This window comes from Aspergillus aculeatinus (genome assembly GCF_003184765.1).
Source record: "Aspergillus aculeatinus CBS 121060 unplaced genomic scaffold BO66scaffold_13, whole genome shotgun sequence".
NCBI classification, from domain to species: Eukaryota; Fungi; Ascomycota; class Eurotiomycetes; order Eurotiales; family Aspergillaceae; genus Aspergillus; species Aspergillus aculeatinus.
This window is the reverse complement of record NW_020291482.1, coordinates 363,130-382,543: the sequence shown is the minus strand read 5'-3', so window position 1 is coordinate 382,543 and position 19,414 is coordinate 363,130. Positions and strand designations below refer to the sequence as shown.

At 53.8% G+C, this 19,414-nt stretch overlaps 5 protein-coding genes across 5 annotated transcripts; 3 read left to right on the top strand and 2 right to left on the bottom strand.

Moving 5' to 3' along the window:
* The first annotated feature begins 101 nt into the window (after positions 1 to 101).
* Positions 102 to 2,087, top strand: cpcB (40S ribosomal protein RACK1). The gene is made up of 4 exons (XM_025646967.1): positions 102 to 293; positions 605 to 731; positions 887 to 1,204; positions 1,453 to 2,087. Exons 1-4 carry the CDS (start codon positions 214 to 216, stop codon positions 1,876 to 1,878), a joined length of 951 nt encoding a protein of 316 aa, XP_025505993.1. The 5' UTR covers positions 102 to 213; the 3' UTR covers positions 1,879 to 2,087.
* Positions 2,088 to 2,709: 622 nt separating this feature from the next.
* On the bottom strand, positions 2,710 to 4,451 carry BO66DRAFT_427413 (TPR domain protein). Its single transcript, XM_025650347.1, has one exon. The coding sequence runs from the start codon at positions 4,323 to 4,325 to the stop codon at positions 2,766 to 2,768; it is 1,560 nt and encodes a 519-aa protein (XP_025505992.1). The 5' UTR covers positions 4,326 to 4,451; the 3' UTR covers positions 2,710 to 2,765.
* Positions 4,452 to 4,622: 171 nt separating this feature from the next.
* On the top strand, positions 4,623 to 6,395 carry BO66DRAFT_39220 (DUF159 domain protein). The gene is made up of 3 exons (XM_025647449.1): positions 4,623 to 4,704; positions 4,827 to 5,397; positions 5,511 to 6,395. The coding sequence occupies exons 1-3, from the start codon at positions 4,678 to 4,680 to the stop codon at positions 6,203 to 6,205; spliced, it is 1,293 nt and encodes a 430-aa protein (XP_025505991.1). The 5' UTR covers positions 4,623 to 4,677; the 3' UTR covers positions 6,206 to 6,395.
* Positions 6,218 to 7,433, bottom strand: BO66DRAFT_390285 (uncharacterized protein). Its single transcript, XM_025646966.1, has 5 exons — positions 7,261 to 7,433; positions 6,765 to 7,162; positions 6,630 to 6,709; positions 6,542 to 6,572; positions 6,218 to 6,487 (listed from the first exon to the last, which is right to left on the bottom strand). Exons 1-5 carry the CDS (start codon positions 7,345 to 7,347, stop codon positions 6,391 to 6,393), a joined length of 693 nt encoding a protein of 230 aa, XP_025505990.1. The 5' UTR covers positions 7,348 to 7,433; the 3' UTR covers positions 6,218 to 6,390.
* A 122-nt stretch (positions 7,434 to 7,555) lies between these two features.
* BO66DRAFT_419088 (glutamine synthetase) lies at positions 7,556 to 19,294 on the top strand. The gene is made up of 6 exons (XM_025649789.1): positions 7,556 to 9,620; positions 9,681 to 10,328; positions 17,466 to 17,498; positions 17,593 to 17,685; positions 17,939 to 18,443; positions 18,499 to 19,294. Exons 1-6 carry the CDS (start codon positions 7,926 to 7,928, stop codon positions 18,936 to 18,938), a joined length of 3,414 nt encoding a protein of 1,137 aa, XP_025505989.1. The 5' UTR covers positions 7,556 to 7,925; the 3' UTR covers positions 18,939 to 19,294.
* The last annotated feature ends 120 nt before the right edge of the window (positions 19,295 to 19,414 follow it).

Here is a 19,414-nt window from a genome sequence, read left to right as displayed (position 1 = left end):
CAGGGCCACGTGACTCGCTTGTCCTGGCTTAGGGTTGGGCGAGGCGCACAACAACCAGTCGGGCGGGCACGCTAGTTAGGGCTCAGGCGGGCACGCTGTCTCCTCCATCCTCGAAACAGTTGCTGTGTGCATTTTTACTTCCCAGCCCAGAGTCAAGGACAATTGCTCCGCCCGCGTTCATCCCTCTCTCCTCATCGTCACCCAGACTCCAACATGGCTGAGCAACTGGTCCTCCGCGGCACCCTCGAGGGTCACAATGGCTGGGTTACCTCCCTTGCCACCTCTCTGGAGAAGTAAGGGCATACCAAACACACATACCGAAGAAGAAAAACTACCACACAACCTCAACCGAAGTGCGATTTTTGTTTGCGAGTTTTGCGAGGAATGGTGCAGGGCGATGGAACAATTTTATATATGCTGCGCCCCAAAAAGCCACAAAAGAAAGACCGGAGGTTTGGAGTGGTATATATAGGTTGTTTGATTGTCCGCAACAGGAATCATGAAATGATTGCAACAAAATCGCACTAGGTTGAGAGAAGAAACAAATGATAGTTTGATATGGAAAACATGAGTTCTGACATTTTCTTGTTCTTGTGACTTCTAGCCCCAACATGCTGCTCTCCGCCAGTCGCGACAAGACCCTGATCATCTGGAACCTTACTCGCGATGAGCAGGCCTACGGTTACCCCAAGCGCAGCCTTGAGGGCCACTCTCACATCGTCTCTGACTGTGTATGCTACCGATCTCCGTTCCATCCTCCAACCATCCGTGTCCAACCCGAAGGCCAAGCGACTGCCAATCCCGGCTGTTCGGGATCAGGGAAAGGGTCAGAAACGAAAGAAATAAGGAAAGATGGGCTGACCATGTGCGGGCTTCGTTTGTATAGGTGATCTCCTCCGACGGTGCCTACGCTCTGTCCTCCTCCTGGGACAAGACCCTCCGCCTGTGGGAGCTCTCCACCGGTGAGACCACCCGCAAGTTCGTCGGCCACACCAACGACGTTCTCTCCGTCTCCTTCTCTGCCGACAACCGCCAGATTGTCTCCGCTTCCCGTGACCGCTCCATCAAGCTCTGGAACACCCTCGGTGACTGCAAGTTCACCATCACCGACAAGGGTCACTCCGAGTGGGTTTCCTGCGTTCGCTTCAGCCCCAACCCCCAGAACCCCGTCATCGTCTCCGCCGGCTGGGACAAGCTCGTCAAGGTACGTTCGATTGTTCGGTTTGCATCGGTTAATTTTTTTCTTTCTTCGATTCGTCCAGAGGATGTTTGCATATCTACGTATTTGCTACTTCAGAGCCTTCTGGCCATGAGACAAACAATCACCCAATGCCTGATGGACAATCGACTTGTTTTTTGCTGTTTGTGGTTGCGAGAATGGTGGAATCGGAGTTTTGGTTCATCCAATGCCTGATCTTTGGAATGAAGACTAACCCGCAATCCATCAAATAGGTTTGGGAGCTCGCTTCCTGCCGTCTCCAGACCGACCACATCGGTCACACCGGTTACATCAACACCGTTACCATCTCCCCCGATGGATCCCTCTGCGCCTCCGGTGGCAAGGACGGTACCACCATGCTCTGGGATCTCAACGAGTCCAAGCACCTCTACTCCCTCCAGGCCGGTGACGAGATCCACGCCCTCGTCTTCTCCCCCAACCGCTACTGGCTGTGCGCTGCTACCGCCAGCAGCATCACCATCTTCGACCTCGAGAAGAAGAGCAAGGTTGACGAGCTCAAGCCCGAGTTCATCGAGAAGGGCAAGAAGAGCCGCGAGCCCGAGTGCATCAGCTTGGCCTGGAGCGCTGATGGCCAGACTCTGTTCGCTGGTTACACTGACAACAAGATCCGTGCCTGGGGTGTCATGTCGCGGGCATAAATATGCTCCAACCCAACCCTTAAAGCTTAATTAGGATTTTGGTCGGGGCGGAAAAGTGTGCGAGGAGAGAGAGAGAGAGACAATATCAACTTGAACTCATGTTTGTTATTTTTTTTTTCTTTTTTTTTTCCCAAGATCAAAAATAAATAAGGGCAGGCATTGGTTTGGGATGTATGAGCCATGAGCAAATGATAAAAAAAGCACTCTGGGTTTTTCTTCCGCCTGGTGTTTCTAAATCACACCCAAAACTCACCCTATCCCCGCCCTCTATACCCACCCCGTTCATTCGGGCTTCTTTCCCCCGGGTTATCGTTTGTCTCTCTTCACCATGTCTACCTCCTACTTGATTCGTGGTGTTCAAAAAACCACGGATTGCCGGGGAGATTCTTGTGAAGGATGAGAGGTGGATTGTTCGAATACCATTCAAAATATGTTAAAAACTTATATCTCTGCCCCCCTACTCCTGAGGTCTGATGTAATCGGTCTCGTAGTTGGTTCTAGACTTGGTTGGCTTGATTCGCACTCTCTCGATGAAGTCATAGTCCAGTCAGCTAGAGCAATCGGTCTACTGTCTAGATCGTCGCGCGCCTATTTCGACTCGCACCACTACGTATCCTAACTACCAGCTAGCTACACGGATTTCCAAAATAGGAAGCGGCAGAAAGGGCACGGAGCTCGGGGCGGTCAGAGCTGGAACCTACTAGGTACCCTCGTTCGCCTCAGGTTTCGTAGGGTTACCTCCAAAGACATGCTGTACGTTTGGTAGATGCACATACATGCACCGGGTCCAGACTATCAGAGTCGAATAATGTACATTTTCTTATTTTTAAGGCGAGATGCGTATGCAAGGCCACAGGTACAGTACATGGATGGCCTAGCTATGGCATTCACTGCGTCTGGATCTCCTTCAGCGCTGCCTTGACCCCCTCCAGCAGGCCGGGCTCGTCCAGGCGCTGCGCGATGCTCAGTGCGTTTTTGTAGTGCTCCCTGGCGACGGCCGGCTTCTTCTCCAGCCGCGCCAGCTCGCCCAGACTCTGCAGCGCGGCCACACAGGCCTCGTTGCATTCCGCCTCCTGGCCCTGGGGGTCGATCTTGCCCGCGACGGCGCGGGCCTGGTCGAGCCACTGGCGGGCCTGCGCGATCACCTGCTCGCGCGGGGCCCGCATCCCGGCGGTCGGCTTGGGGGCCGCGGCGATCTCGCCCATGGTGGCGCCGATCGAGGCCATCAGGAACGGCTGCTTGCACGTCGGGGTGTCGCCCTCCGCGGCCTTCATCACGTCGCTGGCCCGGATGAACAGCGGCAGGCAGAGGTCGTACTTGCCCTGGGTGAAGTACAGGTTGGCCAGGTCCTTGAGGGCGATGGCGATCTCCTCGAGGTTCATCCAGCCATCGTCCTCGTCGTTAGCCTCGGCGTTTGTTGTTGTTGGTGTTGCCTTTGTTTGGTTCCCCACGGGGAGGCCCAGGGCCACCCGACGGTTCATCTCGGTCAGGCAGAGCTCCACGGCTTGCCGCTGGTTCTCCTCCGCCTTCTCCAAATCCTGCATGTAGTCGCTCTCGTATAGCTCGGCCAGCTTCATCGACATACCGACGCACTTCTTGAGCACCTTGCTCTGCTGGCGGTCCTCCCACGCCTGGAACTCGGCCTCCTTGGCTGGATCCGGGGTACTTGCGCCGGGTTGCTCGTCGTCCCGTTTCACAGCATCCTTCTCACCGACGTCCTCGCCCGTCGCCTGGCGGATCCGCTTCTCCACTGCCTCCTTGCTGGCGTCGTTGGGATCCACGGGCGTAGCCATCGTCGGCTTCTGCGGGAGCGACCGTGTCCGCCGCGTCCGATACACCCAGGCCAGCGCCCCGGCCCGCGTCTGCTCCAGCACCTTCACCGCCGCCGAGACCAACCCGGCCTTCTCCAGCATATGCGACACCTGCAGGTGGACCCCCAGGATCTCGTCCGAGTACTGGTGCAGCCCCATCTCGAGTCCGATGTGGATCGCGTCCTTGTACGCCGCCATCGCCTTCTGCGGTTGCAGGTCCACGTCCGTGTAGTAGACCGCCGTGCGCAGCCGCTCCGCCATCGGCGGCGGGAACTTGCTGTACTGCGGCGCGACCTGCGTCACCTCGACGTAGGCGATGTAGGCGAACAGGCAGGTGGCGCTGAAGACGGAGAGCAGGGCCAAGGGGAGTACGATCGGGTTCTTGCGCCAGATGTCCTTGCGGGCTTTGCGGAACCCCAGCTTCCATTTTTGGGCCGTGGTGAGTGTGCGCCGAGCTGGTTGGGTGGCGAGGCTTGTGGATTGCAGGGTGAGGGGGGTCGTCGTCGTCGTCGTGGCCGCCAGGCGCGGTCGGGAGGAGATGCGTGTTGTTGAGAAGGGATGGCGAGCATTCTGGGGTGTGAGGGGGCGGATTCGGAGGGCGCTGGTGGCGGCGCGCCGGGAGAGCGTGCTGAGCATTGGGGCGGTTCGTCTTCAGTATCTGTGTTGGTGTTTGATAGCAACGGAGTTGTTTTGATGAGATGAGTCAGACTTTCCGTGGGTCTCCTTAATTGATGATATTTGAGGAGAGGAAGCGTGGATGTGAAAGAAGGAAGATGGTTGTATGGAGGACAAGCAGCGGAGCGGAGGTTGTCGGCGGGACGATTTTGTATGACCTAAAGCGGAATGGTCCGAGCTTCTCCTCCGCCGCCCTGCGCTGAATGACATGACGTCGCAGCTACCGTCTTTCTTCAAGCTAGCATCTCTACTTGCAATTATCGCATAATCTTCGATCTTCGATCTACTCGAGGGCAAATCTAACACGGGCATAATGTGTGGACGATATGCACTAGGCGTGGTACGTGACCTCAATACACCCTGCCACCCCTACCTCTACTCCATCTATACATTTATACTAGTCCCGAGCAAATGAGTATTCGGTCCAAGATGAGCTAACACCCCTCTCCCCAAATGCAAAAGCGCATGAATTTCGTTCAGCGCCGTCTCCAAGAACAGGGCATGCCCGTCGACGAAGTCCCGGACGACGACGAGGTGCGCGAAACATATAATTTCGCGCCGGGCAACAATGGCGCGGTGTACCGCGTGGACACAGCATCCACTAGCGTAGAAGAGCACGAGCACGAGCAGCAGCATGAGCCACCAGAGCACGACGACAACGAGACCCCTACTAACCCCCAACAAGACCCCACCACCACCCACCCGCCAAGTCCTAATAAGCAGAAAGTCAGCAACCGCCCCCGCTACAAAATCCAAAGTATGCGATGGGGCCTGATCCCGTTCTGGACGAAGCGCAAGCCCGACTACGGGTCGCTGATGCGCACGATCAACTGCCGGGATGACTCGCTGCTCGAGGACCGCGGGATGTGGACGTCGATGAAGCGCAAGAAGCGCTGCGTCGTCGTCTGTCAGGGGTTCTTTGAGTGGTTGAAGAAGGGACCGGGAGGGAAAGAGAAGGTGCCGCATTTTGTGCGGCGGAGGGATGGGGATCTGATGTGTTTTGCTGGGTTGTGGGATTGTGTGAGGTATGAAGGTGAGTCTCTTGTCTGCTTTTTGTTGCAGGAGCCCCCGGGTTGCGGGGGGGGGGGGGAGGGGTTGTATGTGGTTTTTTGGAGCTAATGCTAATGCGAACGGGAGAGGGGAAAGGGTCGGATGAAGAGCTCTATACGTTTACGATCATTACAACATCCTCGAATCCGTACCTCAGGTTTCTACATGATCGGATGCCTGTGATTCTCGAGCCCAACAGTGTGGAGATGAGCCGGTGGCTGGATCCGGGCCGGACGACGTGGTCGAAGGAATTGCAAGCCATGTTGAAGCCGTACGAGGGCGAGTTGGAGTGTTATCAGGTGCCGAAGGAGGTTGGGAAGGTGGGGAACAACTCCCCGGACTTCATCGTGCCGGTGAGCAGTAAGGAGAACAAGAGCAATATTGCCAATTTCTTCGCCAATGCCAAAAAGGCTGCGCCGGAGAGTGGTGATGCACCGTCGAAAGAGGATTCGGACGACGAAACCGTCAAGGATGAACCGGACCATCGGGACACGGTAGACGCTGAGTGGACCGAGGACAATGCTCCGCTGCCGGCTACGGGGGTCAAACGGGAGCATCCGGCAGAGAGTCCTGCGGAAGTCGAGGATGAAGCTGCGAAGAGGCAGAAGACTCAGCCTAGCCCGCCAGCCTCACCGGATCAGGGCACCGAGCAGAAAGCAAGTCCAACGCAAGCACCAAGTCGAGGAAAGCAGATGCGAAGTGCAACCCACAATCAGAAGCCGGCCAAAAAGCCCCAGCAGAAGAAAGCGGCGGCAGGGACTCAGCCCATAACGAATTTCTTTCAGAAGTGATTGTTTTTTCTCATCTGGCTTGGCAGCAAAGTATATTTTGGCGTGGATTGGGTCGTCGGCAATTATGAGCTGGTCTCTGAGCGGCGTTGTTCCATTTTTCGAGTCTATTTTACAGATTGTGTCAACTGTCCAGCAGTTTTTGGATCAGTGCAGTCTTTGGAGACGGCAATGAGGACAGCAAGGGTCTATTGTACATGATCACTACCGACGGAAAATGATCCCGTCTCCTGCTGACGCAGCTTTTGCACCAGCTTTTCCCGCAGAAATGGGCTCAGCCCCAGACTGTTATACCCTGGTTAGTTTTGGGTCCAAAATGACGGTGCTTGCATGACTTACATTCCATCCCGAGTCACCACGCGATATGTCCCTGTCGGGTTCGTCAGCTTGGGTCGGTGAAGAGCTTTTTATATATCGGAATACATACCGCTCGACTGGTAGTTACCGTTCCCACCCACGAAGTTTCCTTCGCCGTCGACTTCCAAGCTCCCAAAGATATCTTCGGGCCTATGTTCATTCGATCAGTCGTTGGTTTACACCACAAGCCGGACACCATCCATACCAAGCTATACGGCCATACTCAGGTGGCCGTCGGTTATCCGAAAGATGAATCCAACCACCTCTACCAGCGGAGCCAGCGCCACCTTGGCCACTGGCTCCGCCGCTGGAATCGCCCTCGCTGCGGCGTTTCCTCGTACGTCCCCCGGTCAAAAGCACCCCGCCGGTGCTCAAATTAGCTCCTGACGTAGACACCATGACCTGCGCTTGCGATATAGCGTCGGGGTCTTTGTGGCCGTGCTCAGTCATGACATCTTGCAAAGTTTCCAGGAACTTAGGGTTCTCTTTGAATGAGTCTGGCGTCGGGGGTAGTTTAGATGAGACACCGATGGCCAGGTCGGGGTTGGTCGGCTCAGAAGGAAGCAAGGACAGTATGTTGGTGCCATTCTTGGGGAATACGTACTGTGAGAGGTTGTTAGCACGAAAGAGGAACAAGAGAAGCGAAATGGCTTCTATTGAAGCTCGCGACGCTGCGCCAGTGGTTCGAAGGATGCACTTACTATGTGAGGATTGCCTTCCAAGGTCGACACAGAACGAACCTGTGCCCACTGGGGCATTTGGCGCACTGAATTCCTAAGAGCGAACATGCTGAGGGAGGGAAAAGGAATCAAGGATGATTGATCCTAGTGGTATCTTTGGACATTGAGTCGAAACAATAAATGAAGCGCAAGCTTGTACCCCGGGGCCGATGACGATTGTAGAACAAACCAGACAAACTCATGTGATTGCGCGTTTTTGGGCGGGCTGGAAGCAGCAGCTCCGCCCGCATTCCAGAATGAATGACCTTGAAGGCAACTCGCTCAACTCACTTCCTTGTCCTTGTCAACTTAGCGGTTCTGTGGGGGATTTCTCTCCCTCCCTCTCTCTCTCTTTCCTTGCTTCCTAATTGATGATCTATTTTTGTCGAGTCATTTTCCTTGCAGATACTATTTAGGGTCGCTAAGGCCCGTTGCTTCTTTTCGTTACCGGTTGCATTCCCGCGTAAAGAACGACTTGAGTCCGTATGGCTCTGCCTTAGCAAGTGTGGTTCTATTCTCTTTTGTGATACCCGGATCCAAGTTTCGCACCTCTCAGCTTGTCTTCCCTTCTTGATCGCACCAAGTGCGGACTACGATTTCTGCTCCGGCCTTGACTTCTCAAGGGAACCACAGAGAGAGAGCCCGTCATGGCGACGCCATCGTCCAAGCCGAACCCAGGAGCAACACCGACCTACCTGACTTCCTCGCCTCGTCCAGCTGGCGCGCACCCAGCCCGCCCCATCGCGCACAAGTCACCCGCGGGGAGAACCCCCTCCGTCTCCGGACCGGGCGGTCACATCCAGCCCCCCAACAGCAGCAACCCCGCCAACGCCTCGGCGCACCACTATGCCACCCCGCTCGCGGCGACAACCGGGGCCGACGACCCCGTCACGCTGAGCTCGCCGTCGGCTCTGCTCGCGCTCGGCGGCTACAGCGGGATCAGCCCGTCGCCGGCCGGCCACGACGGCGGCCTGGTGGGCGCGGGGATGAACGACAGCGACATCCAGGCGCTGGGCATGCAGGGCCTGAAACTGGGCGGCGGGGGCGGCGTGCGGGACAACGAAGAGGAGCGGAAGAGACACATTGAGGATGTGGTGCAGCTGCTGCGGACGCGCATCGCGGGCCGCGGGGTCTGCCGCGAGGGCATTGAGCGCCTGGGCCAGCTCGAAGGGTTCGAGTCGATTTGGCAGGAGGACAGCCTCAGCATCGCCGGCAACTTTGTGGATCTCGAAATCGAGTTTCACCGCGGCCACAATGTCGTCAAGGAGGTGAGTTTGAGCTACGTGACGCCCGAGTCGACCGACGGGGAACAGCGCGAGGAGGCGACGGCCGTGCTGAAGCGCGACCTGATCCAGTCCCCCGCGGACGGCGAGCGGGGCGCGTGGAAGCCGCTGACCGGGTTCCATGAGAACCTGCAGTGGCTGGCGCGCCATGATAGACTCAGTCAGGAGGTCAACTGCTTTGAGGCGATCGAGGGCTTGTATGAGAGCTTGAAGCGCGTGTGGGAGGCGGAGTCGGATCAGCGCAAGTTCTTGGGCGTCTACGATCATCTCTGCAGTGGCTGGGTCGGTCGGCCGTCTCTGCACAAGGGGGGTCGCGTGGGGCTCGGCCTCGATTACTGGGTGCAGCAGGCGCGGGTCCTGGATGCGAAGCAAGCGAAGCAGAAATCCGTCTCCTCCGACGAGATGGTCGTCGATCAGCCGGCGGAGGAAGACGAGGCCGCGCGAAAGGGCAAGTGGAGCGTTGTGGTCGAGTGCGAGGAGGGATATCCATCTCTTCGCGTGTCGAAAGACTGGGTTGCCGCGGAGGTTCTGACAACAGTCCACAATGGCGAGAATGGTCCCTCCTCGAGTGAGTCGGCCGGGTCTTCCGAGGGAGTTGTGGTCAACTGGGCAGAGCCCCCCGAAACCGTGATTGCGGCCGCGCAAGGCCACTCGGACGCCATGGCGCTGGACTCGAACATGCTGGGCTCTTCTGCGCCCAACCGCCGGTTTGTGGCCAGGATGGAACCGCCGCTGGATCTCCCCATCTTGGCGGCGTCAGATATCTATCGCCATCTCGGCATGCAGTTGCCTCCGGAATTCAAGATGGTCACATACGATGGACTGTTGGCCCCTGGCTGGTCGCCATTATCGGCGGCTGGTGCAATGGGACTGGGACCGGAAGAAGCATCGCAGCTTGGTCGCAGAAGCCGTAGGCTGTCGTTGCAGACCATTGACAAAGATGGCAAGCCATGCAAGAAACAGCATTGCTACACGTTCCAGCCATTCGAATCAGTCGCAGGTCGGACCCTGAGAGACATTCCGTTCTCGCACCCAAGACAGCTTGCAGACATACTTCCGGTACGGATCCTGTGTTTTATTGTGCTTATTATGTGGGCATACTAATGATTTCTTCGTAAGATCCTACGACAGTACGCGTTCCTGGCGAATTTGATTCGTGGCATCTTCACTACTACGACCAAGCCCGACAACGACAAACTTCATGCACAGGAAGATCTTTACAAAGGGTTCTTCAATCTCTCGAATGCCAACAGATCGCAGACGATAACCAAGGGTGACATCATTATTCTCAGCAATGACGATCCCAACGAGAAGAGGTTGAACTCATTGCTTGGAGGGTTTGGACAAGCAGGAACTTTTGGACAAGCAGGTGCTCATACCATAGGCAAGGGGAAAGGTGCTATGGACGGAAGCTCTGACGATGATTCGACCACCGAGGATGACGTCAAAGTAGACGTGACCTTGCGCACGCAGCTTGGTCAAGCCCCGGTCATCATGCTCCTGTTCACTGTGGACAACCTTCAAGGGAAATCGACACTGGATCAAGAATATTCTGCGCTGAGCAAAGTCTCTGTCAGCCTTGAAGTCGGGCTCAACGGTCGCGTGTCCGTCATCGACATGACTGGTTTGTTTGATGATGAGAACACCAGTATGGATCCGATGGACACTCAAGCGAGCGGAGGCTATGACAATGAAGTATCCGAGTTGCAGAAGACCATCGCGAGGGTATTAGAAGTCTCGCAGGACTTGGGGATTCTGGTAGAGTGGGTTTTACGATGGGCCCGGCAGCGCAAGAGCCGCTGATAGCCTAACCCCCAGACCGGGGTAGGTCACGGATACGCTGCAACCACGGTGTGTGGGGAAGAATCGTCTTCAGATAGTGACCTGTCGATTGGCAATCGGACGAGGCGGTGACGTAACAGGGATGGCCATGCATTACCTGTCCTATCTCTCTCTCTCTTTGTGCATGAAGGCTTGAACAAGCTTTTCTGGCCATTCTGGAAGCAGCGTTTCACCCGGTTGCTCAGATCTAGTCCCAATGCAGTGTCTGCATGGGGCGTACGGGGGCCACCAGATCCCCATTTGGCGTCTTTGATCTGCACTGGACTGGGACTCGTCTGGTGCTATCTGAGCCTAGCCGGATGTGGAAGAGACGATGCTCAGCTCAGACCCCCGAGACTTCCTCAGTGGTTCCATGTGAGATCACAGAGCTGCATCACGTCATGTGCCATGAGATCGTGCAGCGTGGGGATTGCTCCCTCGGCCCTAGGGACCTGGACCAGCCGAGGACCAGGGGGATACGAGAGTCTCGAGCCGAACGATACCATGATTTGATATTTGCAAAATGGGCCGTCCGCTCCGGCGGAACATGATTGATTCATGGGCAATTGTACCTGCAGGACGTCGCTAGCTCTGCTCTAATATAAGACAGGGTCTTACTTCCATGATACTACATACTATGTAAGCTGGAATAGTTACCCAGTCACCAAACCCAGGCACGCGCAACATTTCTGAAGTAATCGAGTAAGAAGCCAGAAAAACCGGCCGTGACCGAACCATGACCCCCAAACTTCTGCCCTGTGTTTGAAGGATTGAAGACCCTGAGTCGGATGTTCCGTCCCTGAAAAGACGGCAGGACCCAATAACGGGGCAGGCTGTGCGGAGTATGGGAGTAAGGCAAGGAGAGGAAGGATAACTTACCTACCCAGCGGTGATCTGATCTGATACCTCAGTATTTCCACGCAAGTTCTGCAGAGTTGTCGACTGAAGTGTGAATCACACCCATCTGCCAGAAGCCGATCAGTTCTGACCCTGTAGATCAGGCCAACACTCTTTACCGGGCCGCAAGTTATAGTGTCTGAAATGGGGCAGGTAGTAAGTAAGTATGAGGGATTTTCCCCCGTTCCCGTTTTCCCGCCCATCATTCCTCCTCCTCCCCGGACTTTGACCTCCCCCAACAAGACGCAAGGGGAGAAATAGAAATGGAAATGGCAACGGAAATAAAAATGCAAGAACTTTAGGATGTGTTTTGAGTTCAAGGTTTTACCAGAGCTGTTTTGCGTCTGGAGGTGTTGGTTGGTCGCCGCCGGGTCATTTTCTCCCGCGCGCAAAACACCGTCTCAGTTACTAGCTACCTAGGTTACCGGTAAGAAGCATGAGCTGTCAAACGATTCTTTCCCTTTTCCATTTTCCCTTTTCCCCTTTCCCCCTTTGTATGATGGCCCCGAAGAATGCGGGAATTTTTCTTTCCTGTGATTCTCTATAACTTTGGAAAACTTTTTGGGCAGTTTGAGGAAATTACAGAGTCCGGTATGCAGGTGTCAAAACCTTGGAGGGGGATTGTGATTCGGATCAACTGCGCGAATTACTCTCCTTGACTTGCTTGCTTGCTTGCACTGTCCAGTAGTTACAGGAAGTGTTCATTCCTGTAGCGTTCTCCGTAGTTTGAAGTTAGTAAGTTAGTCGAATGAGTCTAAATGGGGGCCTCGTCTGCGTAGACTACAGCTAGCAGCTAGCTGCCTAACTATGGAGCTTTTTTTTCGGTTGTGGTTGTTTTGGCCTGAATTTGTTTTGGATACTGGGTCTACCTTACATACATTGTCTGGCTCTAGAGGGAGAGGTATTTTTGAAATGGGGATTGAATAGGGCTGCTGCTGCTGCTGCTGCTGCTGCTGGTTCTGGTGTTTCAGTTTGGTTTTGGAAGTTTGCATCGTCTTTTACTTTGTATAGGGTATGGATTTAGGATTGAGTGTTTGTTTTGCTTACTCGGATTCATTCTTCAGGTGTAAGCTCGGTGGGAGTAACTTAATTATCTGATGATTATCTAGGGTATTATATCGCAAAGCATGTTTATAACTTATATAACAGATACCAAGATGATTTTGTACCAATAACTCTGCGCGTTCATGGACAACAGTGCTGTAGTTCGCTTGCTCGCTCACGTCTCGCGTCTCGCGTCGGCTGAATGAGTCACAACCACAACAGCGGTTGGAAAAAACCAAAACCAAAATCTAATACTCAGGACAAGCAAATCGGCACAGAAGTAGATCATTCCTGTTCCTGTTCCTGTTCCTATCTCCCGTATACTGCCTTCAACCCGGATCAAAGTGGAGAGGGGGACGGAAATCGAATATGGTCTGTCTGGTCTATCAGGATGGGAGCTGTCATTTCAGTAGTACCATGTACCCTCCATGTACACACGGTTAGAATACTTCGGGTCAGGCATTGTGGAGGTTCTTGTTCGTTCGTTAGTTCTTCAGGGAGGGAAGAGATGTGGCTGTTCAATTTTACTCTGTACAGGAATTGAGATTGGGTGGTTGGAAGGGTTGTTGGGTTGTTGAGGATAGGATATAGATCTCCGACGCGTCTTGCAGACGGAGTACCCATACATAGGGATTGCAAATTCTATACGGAGTAGACGTATGTTATCCATACAGGGTATGTTTCAACCTGCAGCGTCTGCGTCGCAGCTTACTACTCTCTAGTATGCATGTCATCCCACACCCGCTATACAGTCCGACATCTAGAACCTCAACCGACCACTGACTACCCAACCTTCAACCACCATCATCGTGTCTCGTATGTGTTGAGCTATTTTGCAAATTCTCCGATTCCCAAAACCACATCCCTGTAAACCTGACCAACTGCAATATACTTAGTACTATGCTAATTCCTTCCACTATCAAAGGGATATCAGGTGTTCTTTGTTCTTTGTTCCCCCCCCCCCCCGTCTGGATCCATAATGAGATCCACCAGCCAAATTAGTCCTTACCCGACGGCCGGCCCGGCCATCGCACAATCAACCATCTGTAGCTCCTATCAACTTCTGCTGTACCCGCCACACGGGCTCGATTTTCTTCAGCCAAATTCGCAGAGGTTTCTCTCCTTCGCACGCAGTGAGCGAGCGCAATTCGATCCTTGCTGAGTCCCTCAGAAAGCGACTCTCTACCCCCTCTGCCTGCACAGGCTGAAATCGGCCCGACACCAGTCAGCAGCGTTTGTCATGACCTGGGGCAGGGAGCCAATCGGCAGTGGACGATAAGAGGAGACAAGGCAGCGGAGAAGGTGATTGATCAGGAGGCGGGGATCTACAGCTGGTCCCATGGCTGTGGCCATGTTTCCGATAAGCTGATTGTCTGTGGCTTTGGGCCCGGTGAGGGATTATTTCCCCATTTGTTTCCAGATGCTGCACTCGTCGCTTGAAAGGGCGCATCTCCACGACTCCACCCTTTGCTGGAAATTGACGCCATGGCTCGAGAATCCGGGTTGATTCGTGCCTGACCGCGACTACTGCTCGTTTTTGTTGGCAGTCAAATTTGCAATCCTGGATGTGTTGGTTCATTATTCATTGATCACGATAGTCCGAGTTGAGACAGGAATGGTGTAACTGTGTACGGAGTACGGTTGCTCGTACTGCTAAGCCTCAGTTTCTGGAGCCTGCGCCACAATCAGGAGTCGCGATTTGAAACCTCTGGACATCTATTCCTGGCTTTGACCGCCTCCGCAGACGATACGGGAGCCTGTTTATAGAAACATTGTCTCGCCTTGGGCGATGCGACTATTGCCGCCATTGCGTGGAATTAAGCTATGATGCGCTGGATGAGTTGCCCATGACATCTGAGCGATCAGAAGGACGAGGCTCTCTCGTCGGGTGGAGGCCTGGAAGCACCTTGACGACATCCACAGGGCTGATCGAGGAGAACAGGAAAGGCAGCCACTCATTCTTGCCCGGATTCCTGAATCTCCCGGCTTAGCCCTGTTGCCATTTGTCGCAGAATACCCTGGGGAAGGGCAAGCCATAATGATGACGCTGATGCAGCGGGAGCCCCTCCCTTTGATCGGACACTAAAAGACTTGATGAGGGTCGCCACTAAGTAGTTACAGCACACAACTGTACTCCCCTAGAGAAGCAAAAGTCTGGGGGATAGACAGGGATAGCTGGATGGATAAGGGCTTCTTCCCTCCGGAACCACCCATCTGCCATTCACCAAGAACTCTTCTCCCAAGCGCGGTCACCCCATTCACCCGTCCATTCTTCCCTTCCCCCCTTTGACTTTACCCCCGTTGCCGGTGCAAGGAACCTTTTTCCCCTTTTCTTCGCCGTCCTGCACCCAAGGCGGTGGCAGGGAACGGCAGTGACTCGGCTGATTGTTCATATTAGTCACCCGAACCCAGAAATAACTGCCGTTAACATGGAAACATGGCCGGTCTCGGGGGGTGACGACGGTGATGGTGACGCTTTCTTCGAGAATGGTTTTGCCACGCCCCACCGGACGCAAAATCTGGGTTGCCCGCGTGGTATTCGAATTACCGGCTGTCTGTACGGGCAGGCAATTCATTCCCCGGGGTAATAGCTGTCAACGAGGATAGGTAGACGTTGGATCCTCAATTCCCTCCCCAAAGGTTTTCCACCACCATGTATGGGGTGGGAGATTGGATTCGATCTGTGCGCGCTGCTCCCGACACGCTACACGGAAAAATCGAGACTTGACGCGGTCGAATTCCATCCATGCGCGATTAAAATGAAAACTCTTTTTTTCCCCCCATTCAGTCCGGCAGGCGCGCCAGGATCCACCCACGCGACTCATGGCGGGGTTTCGAGGGGCAGTCAGCGATAAGACATCCCTCTCAATTTAGATAACCGCAAGGTGCAGTTTGACCAGTACGTATTGGGGTATCTTGTGCGGCGGTAACATCCTGGTACGGATTCCTGTGATATCAAAATCGCTGCCTCGGTTTCCCTTCTTTGGTAGATTGAAGAAGAGTATGATCACTTTGATCCCAGCTCCTCGATGAAAATATGGTCTCACTCCAGCCACATGTATCGTTTGCGATAAGGCAACGGAAGATAGGATGCGGCAACCTGAGTGTCCTCTCAGGTGCTTCCTATCAAAGTATCAACTCTATCCTATCCATGCCATGGCTCTCTGCCAATAATAACCCCGGTCATTGCGATTAGGCGCAGGTCACGCCCGAGCTATTTGGGTCCTGCAGCTGATATGCATGGGGACTGACGTTTACTTGATATTGATAATGGGGTTTAGCAACCGTTTCGTGTTGCTATCTTTCAGCCACCAGGGATAGGAAGGTTAGCAAAAAGAAGGCAGACAAAGAGTTGACAATGTCACAGCCGTGATGATGGAGGGGGAGGGAAAGGAAGTCAAGAAATAACCACTGGTCAGCCGACATGGAAAGAGGTGCGGCCTGCCAATTATCAGGTCTGATAGTACTTTCGGTGTTTCTGTGCTTGTGTGCTTCTTGTCTGTCTGATAGGGATGGATGGATCCAGGTCTGAACCCAGATCACCACCGCGTGGGGGGCCCAGCATCGAAGATGATCCATCTGGGGAAGCCCAACCGTTTCCGGCCGCCAGTGGAATGAGGATATGGTGACTACCGGTAGGTAACTTTGTAGATACTAGCCTGACCTGGTCTATCATTATCATCAAAAGGACTTACCTATCAGAAAGCAAGAAGATAGGATTACATTGCGAGGAAGATACCTACGGAGTATAGTAGTAGTGTGGGAGGTTAGATTAATGGCGTGTGACAGGCAATTCCTCCCTTTCGATAGCTTTCAATTGCGCATCGAGATTACCCGTTCGGGTAATATCCGTGCTGGACTGACTGACCGCTGCATCCTAACAGTAACTTTAGTTCGAAAAGTCTATCAAACGGCGAGTCGCAATTGCCTACGAGCACTACTAGTGAATGGCAGTCATGGTTATTTTACAAAACCTTTAACGATGATGGGCTGACTGACATCCATGACTACGACGACTGCCAGCGTAGGTAATCTTGACATCGTGACATCGGAAAGAGTGAGTGGTCGAGGCTGGCCCATTGATAGAATGCGGGCGCAGTTCTGGTGGCGTCCCCGAGCCCTGGTCAATCCTGCAGCCTTGGTTGCAGTATGCTGTTAAAGATGTGTTCCATCTCTAAAGCTGTTGAATCTGTAGGACTGATTACAGAAATGAAAGAAAAGAGTAGGGGCAAACATTCTAGAGAAAGTAAGAAAGACAGACAATTCCTTATTGATGCGCATCTCCAGTTGCAAGAGTTGCAAGAGTTGCAAGAGTTGCAAGTGTTGCAAGTGCGAGAAAGAGCATCGTGAATGGTGTGATAAATTACCAGGTCCCAAGACCGTGCCCAACCGGAACGGTAATTTTCAGTACAGCCAGGTTTATTTTTGAACTTTTTCTTCCCAGAATGGAAGTGGAAGTGGGTGGGACTGGGTCTTTTTTGGGAATGGATTTTTTGCCTCTCTCTCTCTCTCTCTCTCTCTCTCACTTCCACTCTTTGCCGGTGGCCCCAGGCCCGGCCGACCATAGGTTTTGATTGAATGAATCAATGAAATGATTAAATCGGTTTAGAAATTCAGAAATTCAGAAATTCAGAACATGGGAAAAAAAGACGCGCCCGCCGCCTTTTCTCCCTCCTTCCCGAAAGAAAAACCTATTCTCTTAAATTTAAAGGATATCCTCCCCCCACCCAAACTCCCGTTGTGACTTACTTTCTCCATTCTCATCCCATCATCTCCTCTCCGCCATACTTTATCATCTCTCCCTCCCTCCCCCATCCTTTACTCTCTCTCTCTATTTTCAAGAGCAACGTTTGATCCTTCCGCCGCTCTCGCTATAAATCGCACTACATCAATCTTTTGATTGTCCTGTTTGTGTCGTTCGACTGTGATCTGAACAACCCAAGTCTACGAGCTTCGCACCTGCAAGCTTAATCGCTAAAAAGCATCCTTTTGTTTTCTATCTTTCACACACAACCACATACATATTCACAATGGTACGCATCTCTTAAGTTGGTTTGGCAACTGCCCCGGTCATTCTTTGTCCGAATGCATGCTCTGCAGCGACAAGAACTGCGCGCTGACTCATACTCTCTCCCACCGCAGGCTGAATCAACCACCATCTCCAACACGGAGAATGTGCGTTCTTGTCTCATTGCTACCTTGCAAGATGTTTCTTGAATCGCATTGCGGTTTTAAGGAAATCTTATACTGACTGATGCGCTGGCAACAGCTCATGAAGTACATGTCCCTCGACCAGCGGGGTAACGTCCAGGCTGAGTACATCTGGATCGATGCCACCGGTGGCACTCGTTCCAAGACCAGGGTACGCCTCCCCTTTTTCTCATATCCCTTCACTCTTGCCTTTGCAGGTGGCGCAGCGTGTGGGTTGGATCGCGCGGGATGCGGAGAGAATGGCTGCTGTTATCTAGAGGGATGGAGGGATTCCTGCTCCCGATAAGCCCTGCGCACGGGGATTCGACCCTGCACGCCCGCCCTGCAATCCACCTGCAGTAGTCTCACGTGATCCATCGACTCATCCACGGAATTATGACTAATCATTACATCTTCCCCCACAGACTCTGTCCAAGTCCCCCAAGTCCGTTGATGAACTGCCTGAATGGAACTTCGACGGCTCCTCCACCGGCCAGGCCCCCGGTGACAACTCCGATGTCTACCTCCGCCCCGTCGCTATCTACCCGGACCCCTTCCGTCTCGGTGACAACATCCTCGTCCTCTGCGAGACCTGGGACTCCGATGGAACCCCCAACAAGTTCAATCACCGCCACGAGGCTGCCCGTCTGATGGAGGCCAACGCCAAGGAGGAGTTCTGGTTCGGTCTGGAACAGGAGTACACCCTCCTCGGTACCGATGGCTGGCCCTATGGCTGGCCCAAGGGTGGTTTCCCCGGTGCCCAGGGCCCCTACTACTGTGGTGTCGGTACCGGCAAGGTCTACTGCCGTGACATCGTCGAGGCTCACTACCGTGCATGCTTGTACGCTGGTATCAAGATCTCCGGTATCAACGCCGAGGTCATGCCTTCTCAATGGGAGTACCAGGTCGGCCCTTGCCAGGGTATTGACAGTGAGTATTCCGTCCTGCTACAGTCGCGATCATCACGTACTAATCTTGCTCGCAGTGGGTGACGAGCTCTGGATGTCCCGCTTCCTCCTCCACCGTGTCGCTGAAGAGTTCGGCGTCAGAATCTCCTTCGAGCCCAAGCCCATCAAGGGTGAATGGAACGGAGCCGGTCTCCACACCAACGTCTCGACCGCCTCCACTCGTGCTGACGGTGGCATGAAGGCTATTGAGTCCTACATGAAGAAGCTCGAGGCCCGCCACGTTGAGCACATTGCCGTTTACGGTGAGGGTAACGAGGAGCGCCTGACTGGTCGTCACGAGACCGGCAGCATCGACAAGTTCAGCTACGGTGTTGCCGACCGTGGTGGCTCCATCCGTATCCCCCGCCAGGTCGCCAAGGACGGCAAGGGTTACTTCGAGGACCGCCGTCCCGCCAGTAACGCCTGCCCCTACCAAATTACTGGTATCATCGTGGAGACCCTTTGCGGTGGCAACTAAGTGCGTCTAGCACATTTACTCCAAATGTGAAAAACATTTCATCTTAGCGCTCGTATACCCTCCGGCGTCGACATGGAGTCAGATTGCGATGCAGCCTGGTCATGGGAGAGCAAACTATAGAATTTCTCTTCTTCTTCTCTCTTCATGATGGTACTTCGGAGTTTCTCTCGAACTCTCTCTCGTGTGCCAGCGCCTGTTGATGCATTCGTTGTCCTGTTGCTGGTCTTGCATGTTTCTTTCTTACCTTGGGTTATGTGTTACGTATGGCATAGAGGACTGATACTCGGAGGAGAACCGACGACGGTCTTTTTGAAATTGAAACTGGGGATGAAACTGGAAGGATCAAATAGCTTTAGGGCCGGAACCACGGTCAGTATTATAGTGTTCAAATAATCAATCGTTACGAATAAGCACATCCTCAGGATGTGAACATGTCAAATCTTCTTTGCCCTTGGGCCTACTTGCGCCTAGACTAT

Coding starts and splice junctions, on each gene's coding strand:
- cpcB (XM_025646967.1), top strand. CDS start 214: ATGGCTGAGCAACTGGTCCTCCGCGGCACCCTCGAGGGTCACAATGGC. Junction 294..604: donor CTTGCCACCTCTCTGGAGAA/GTAAGGGCATAC, acceptor TGTGACTTCTAG/CCCCAACATGCTGCTCTCCG. Junction 732..886: donor CTCACATCGTCTCTGACTGT/GTATGCTACCGA, acceptor TCGTTTGTATAG/GTGATCTCCTCCGACGGTGC.
- BO66DRAFT_419088 (XM_025649789.1), top strand. CDS start 7,926: ATGGCGACGCCATCGTCCAAGCCGAACCCAGGAGCAACACCGACCTAC. Junction 17,686..17,938: donor GCACTCGTTCCAAGACCAGG/GTACGCCTCCCC, acceptor CTTCCCCCACAG/ACTCTGTCCAAGTCCCCCAA. Junction 18,444..18,498: donor CCCTTGCCAGGGTATTGACA/GTGAGTATTCCG, acceptor TCTTGCTCGCAG/TGGGTGACGAGCTCTGGATG.
- BO66DRAFT_427413 (XM_025650347.1), bottom strand. CDS start 4,325: ATGCTCAGCACGCTCTCCCGGCGCGCCGCCACCAGCGCCCTCCGAATC.
- BO66DRAFT_390285 (XM_025646966.1), bottom strand. CDS start 7,347: ATGTTCGCTCTTAGGAATTCAGTGCGCCAAATGCCCCAGTGGGCACAG. Junction 7,163..7,260: donor TGGAAGGCAATCCTCACATA/GTAAGTGCATCC, acceptor AACCTCTCACAG/TACGTATTCCCCAAGAATGG. Junction 6,710..6,764: donor GAGTATGGCCGTATAGCTTG/GTATGGATGGTG, acceptor GAATGAACATAG/GCCCGAAGATATCTTTGGGA.
- BO66DRAFT_39220 (XM_025647449.1), top strand. CDS start 4,678: ATGTGTGGACGATATGCACTAGGCGTG. Junction 4,705..4,826: donor GACGATATGCACTAGGCGTG/GTACGTGACCTC, acceptor CAAATGCAAAAG/CGCATGAATTTCGTTCAGCG. Junction 5,398..5,510: donor GGATTGTGTGAGGTATGAAG/GTGAGTCTCTTG, acceptor GAGAGGGGAAAG/GGTCGGATGAAGAGCTCTAT.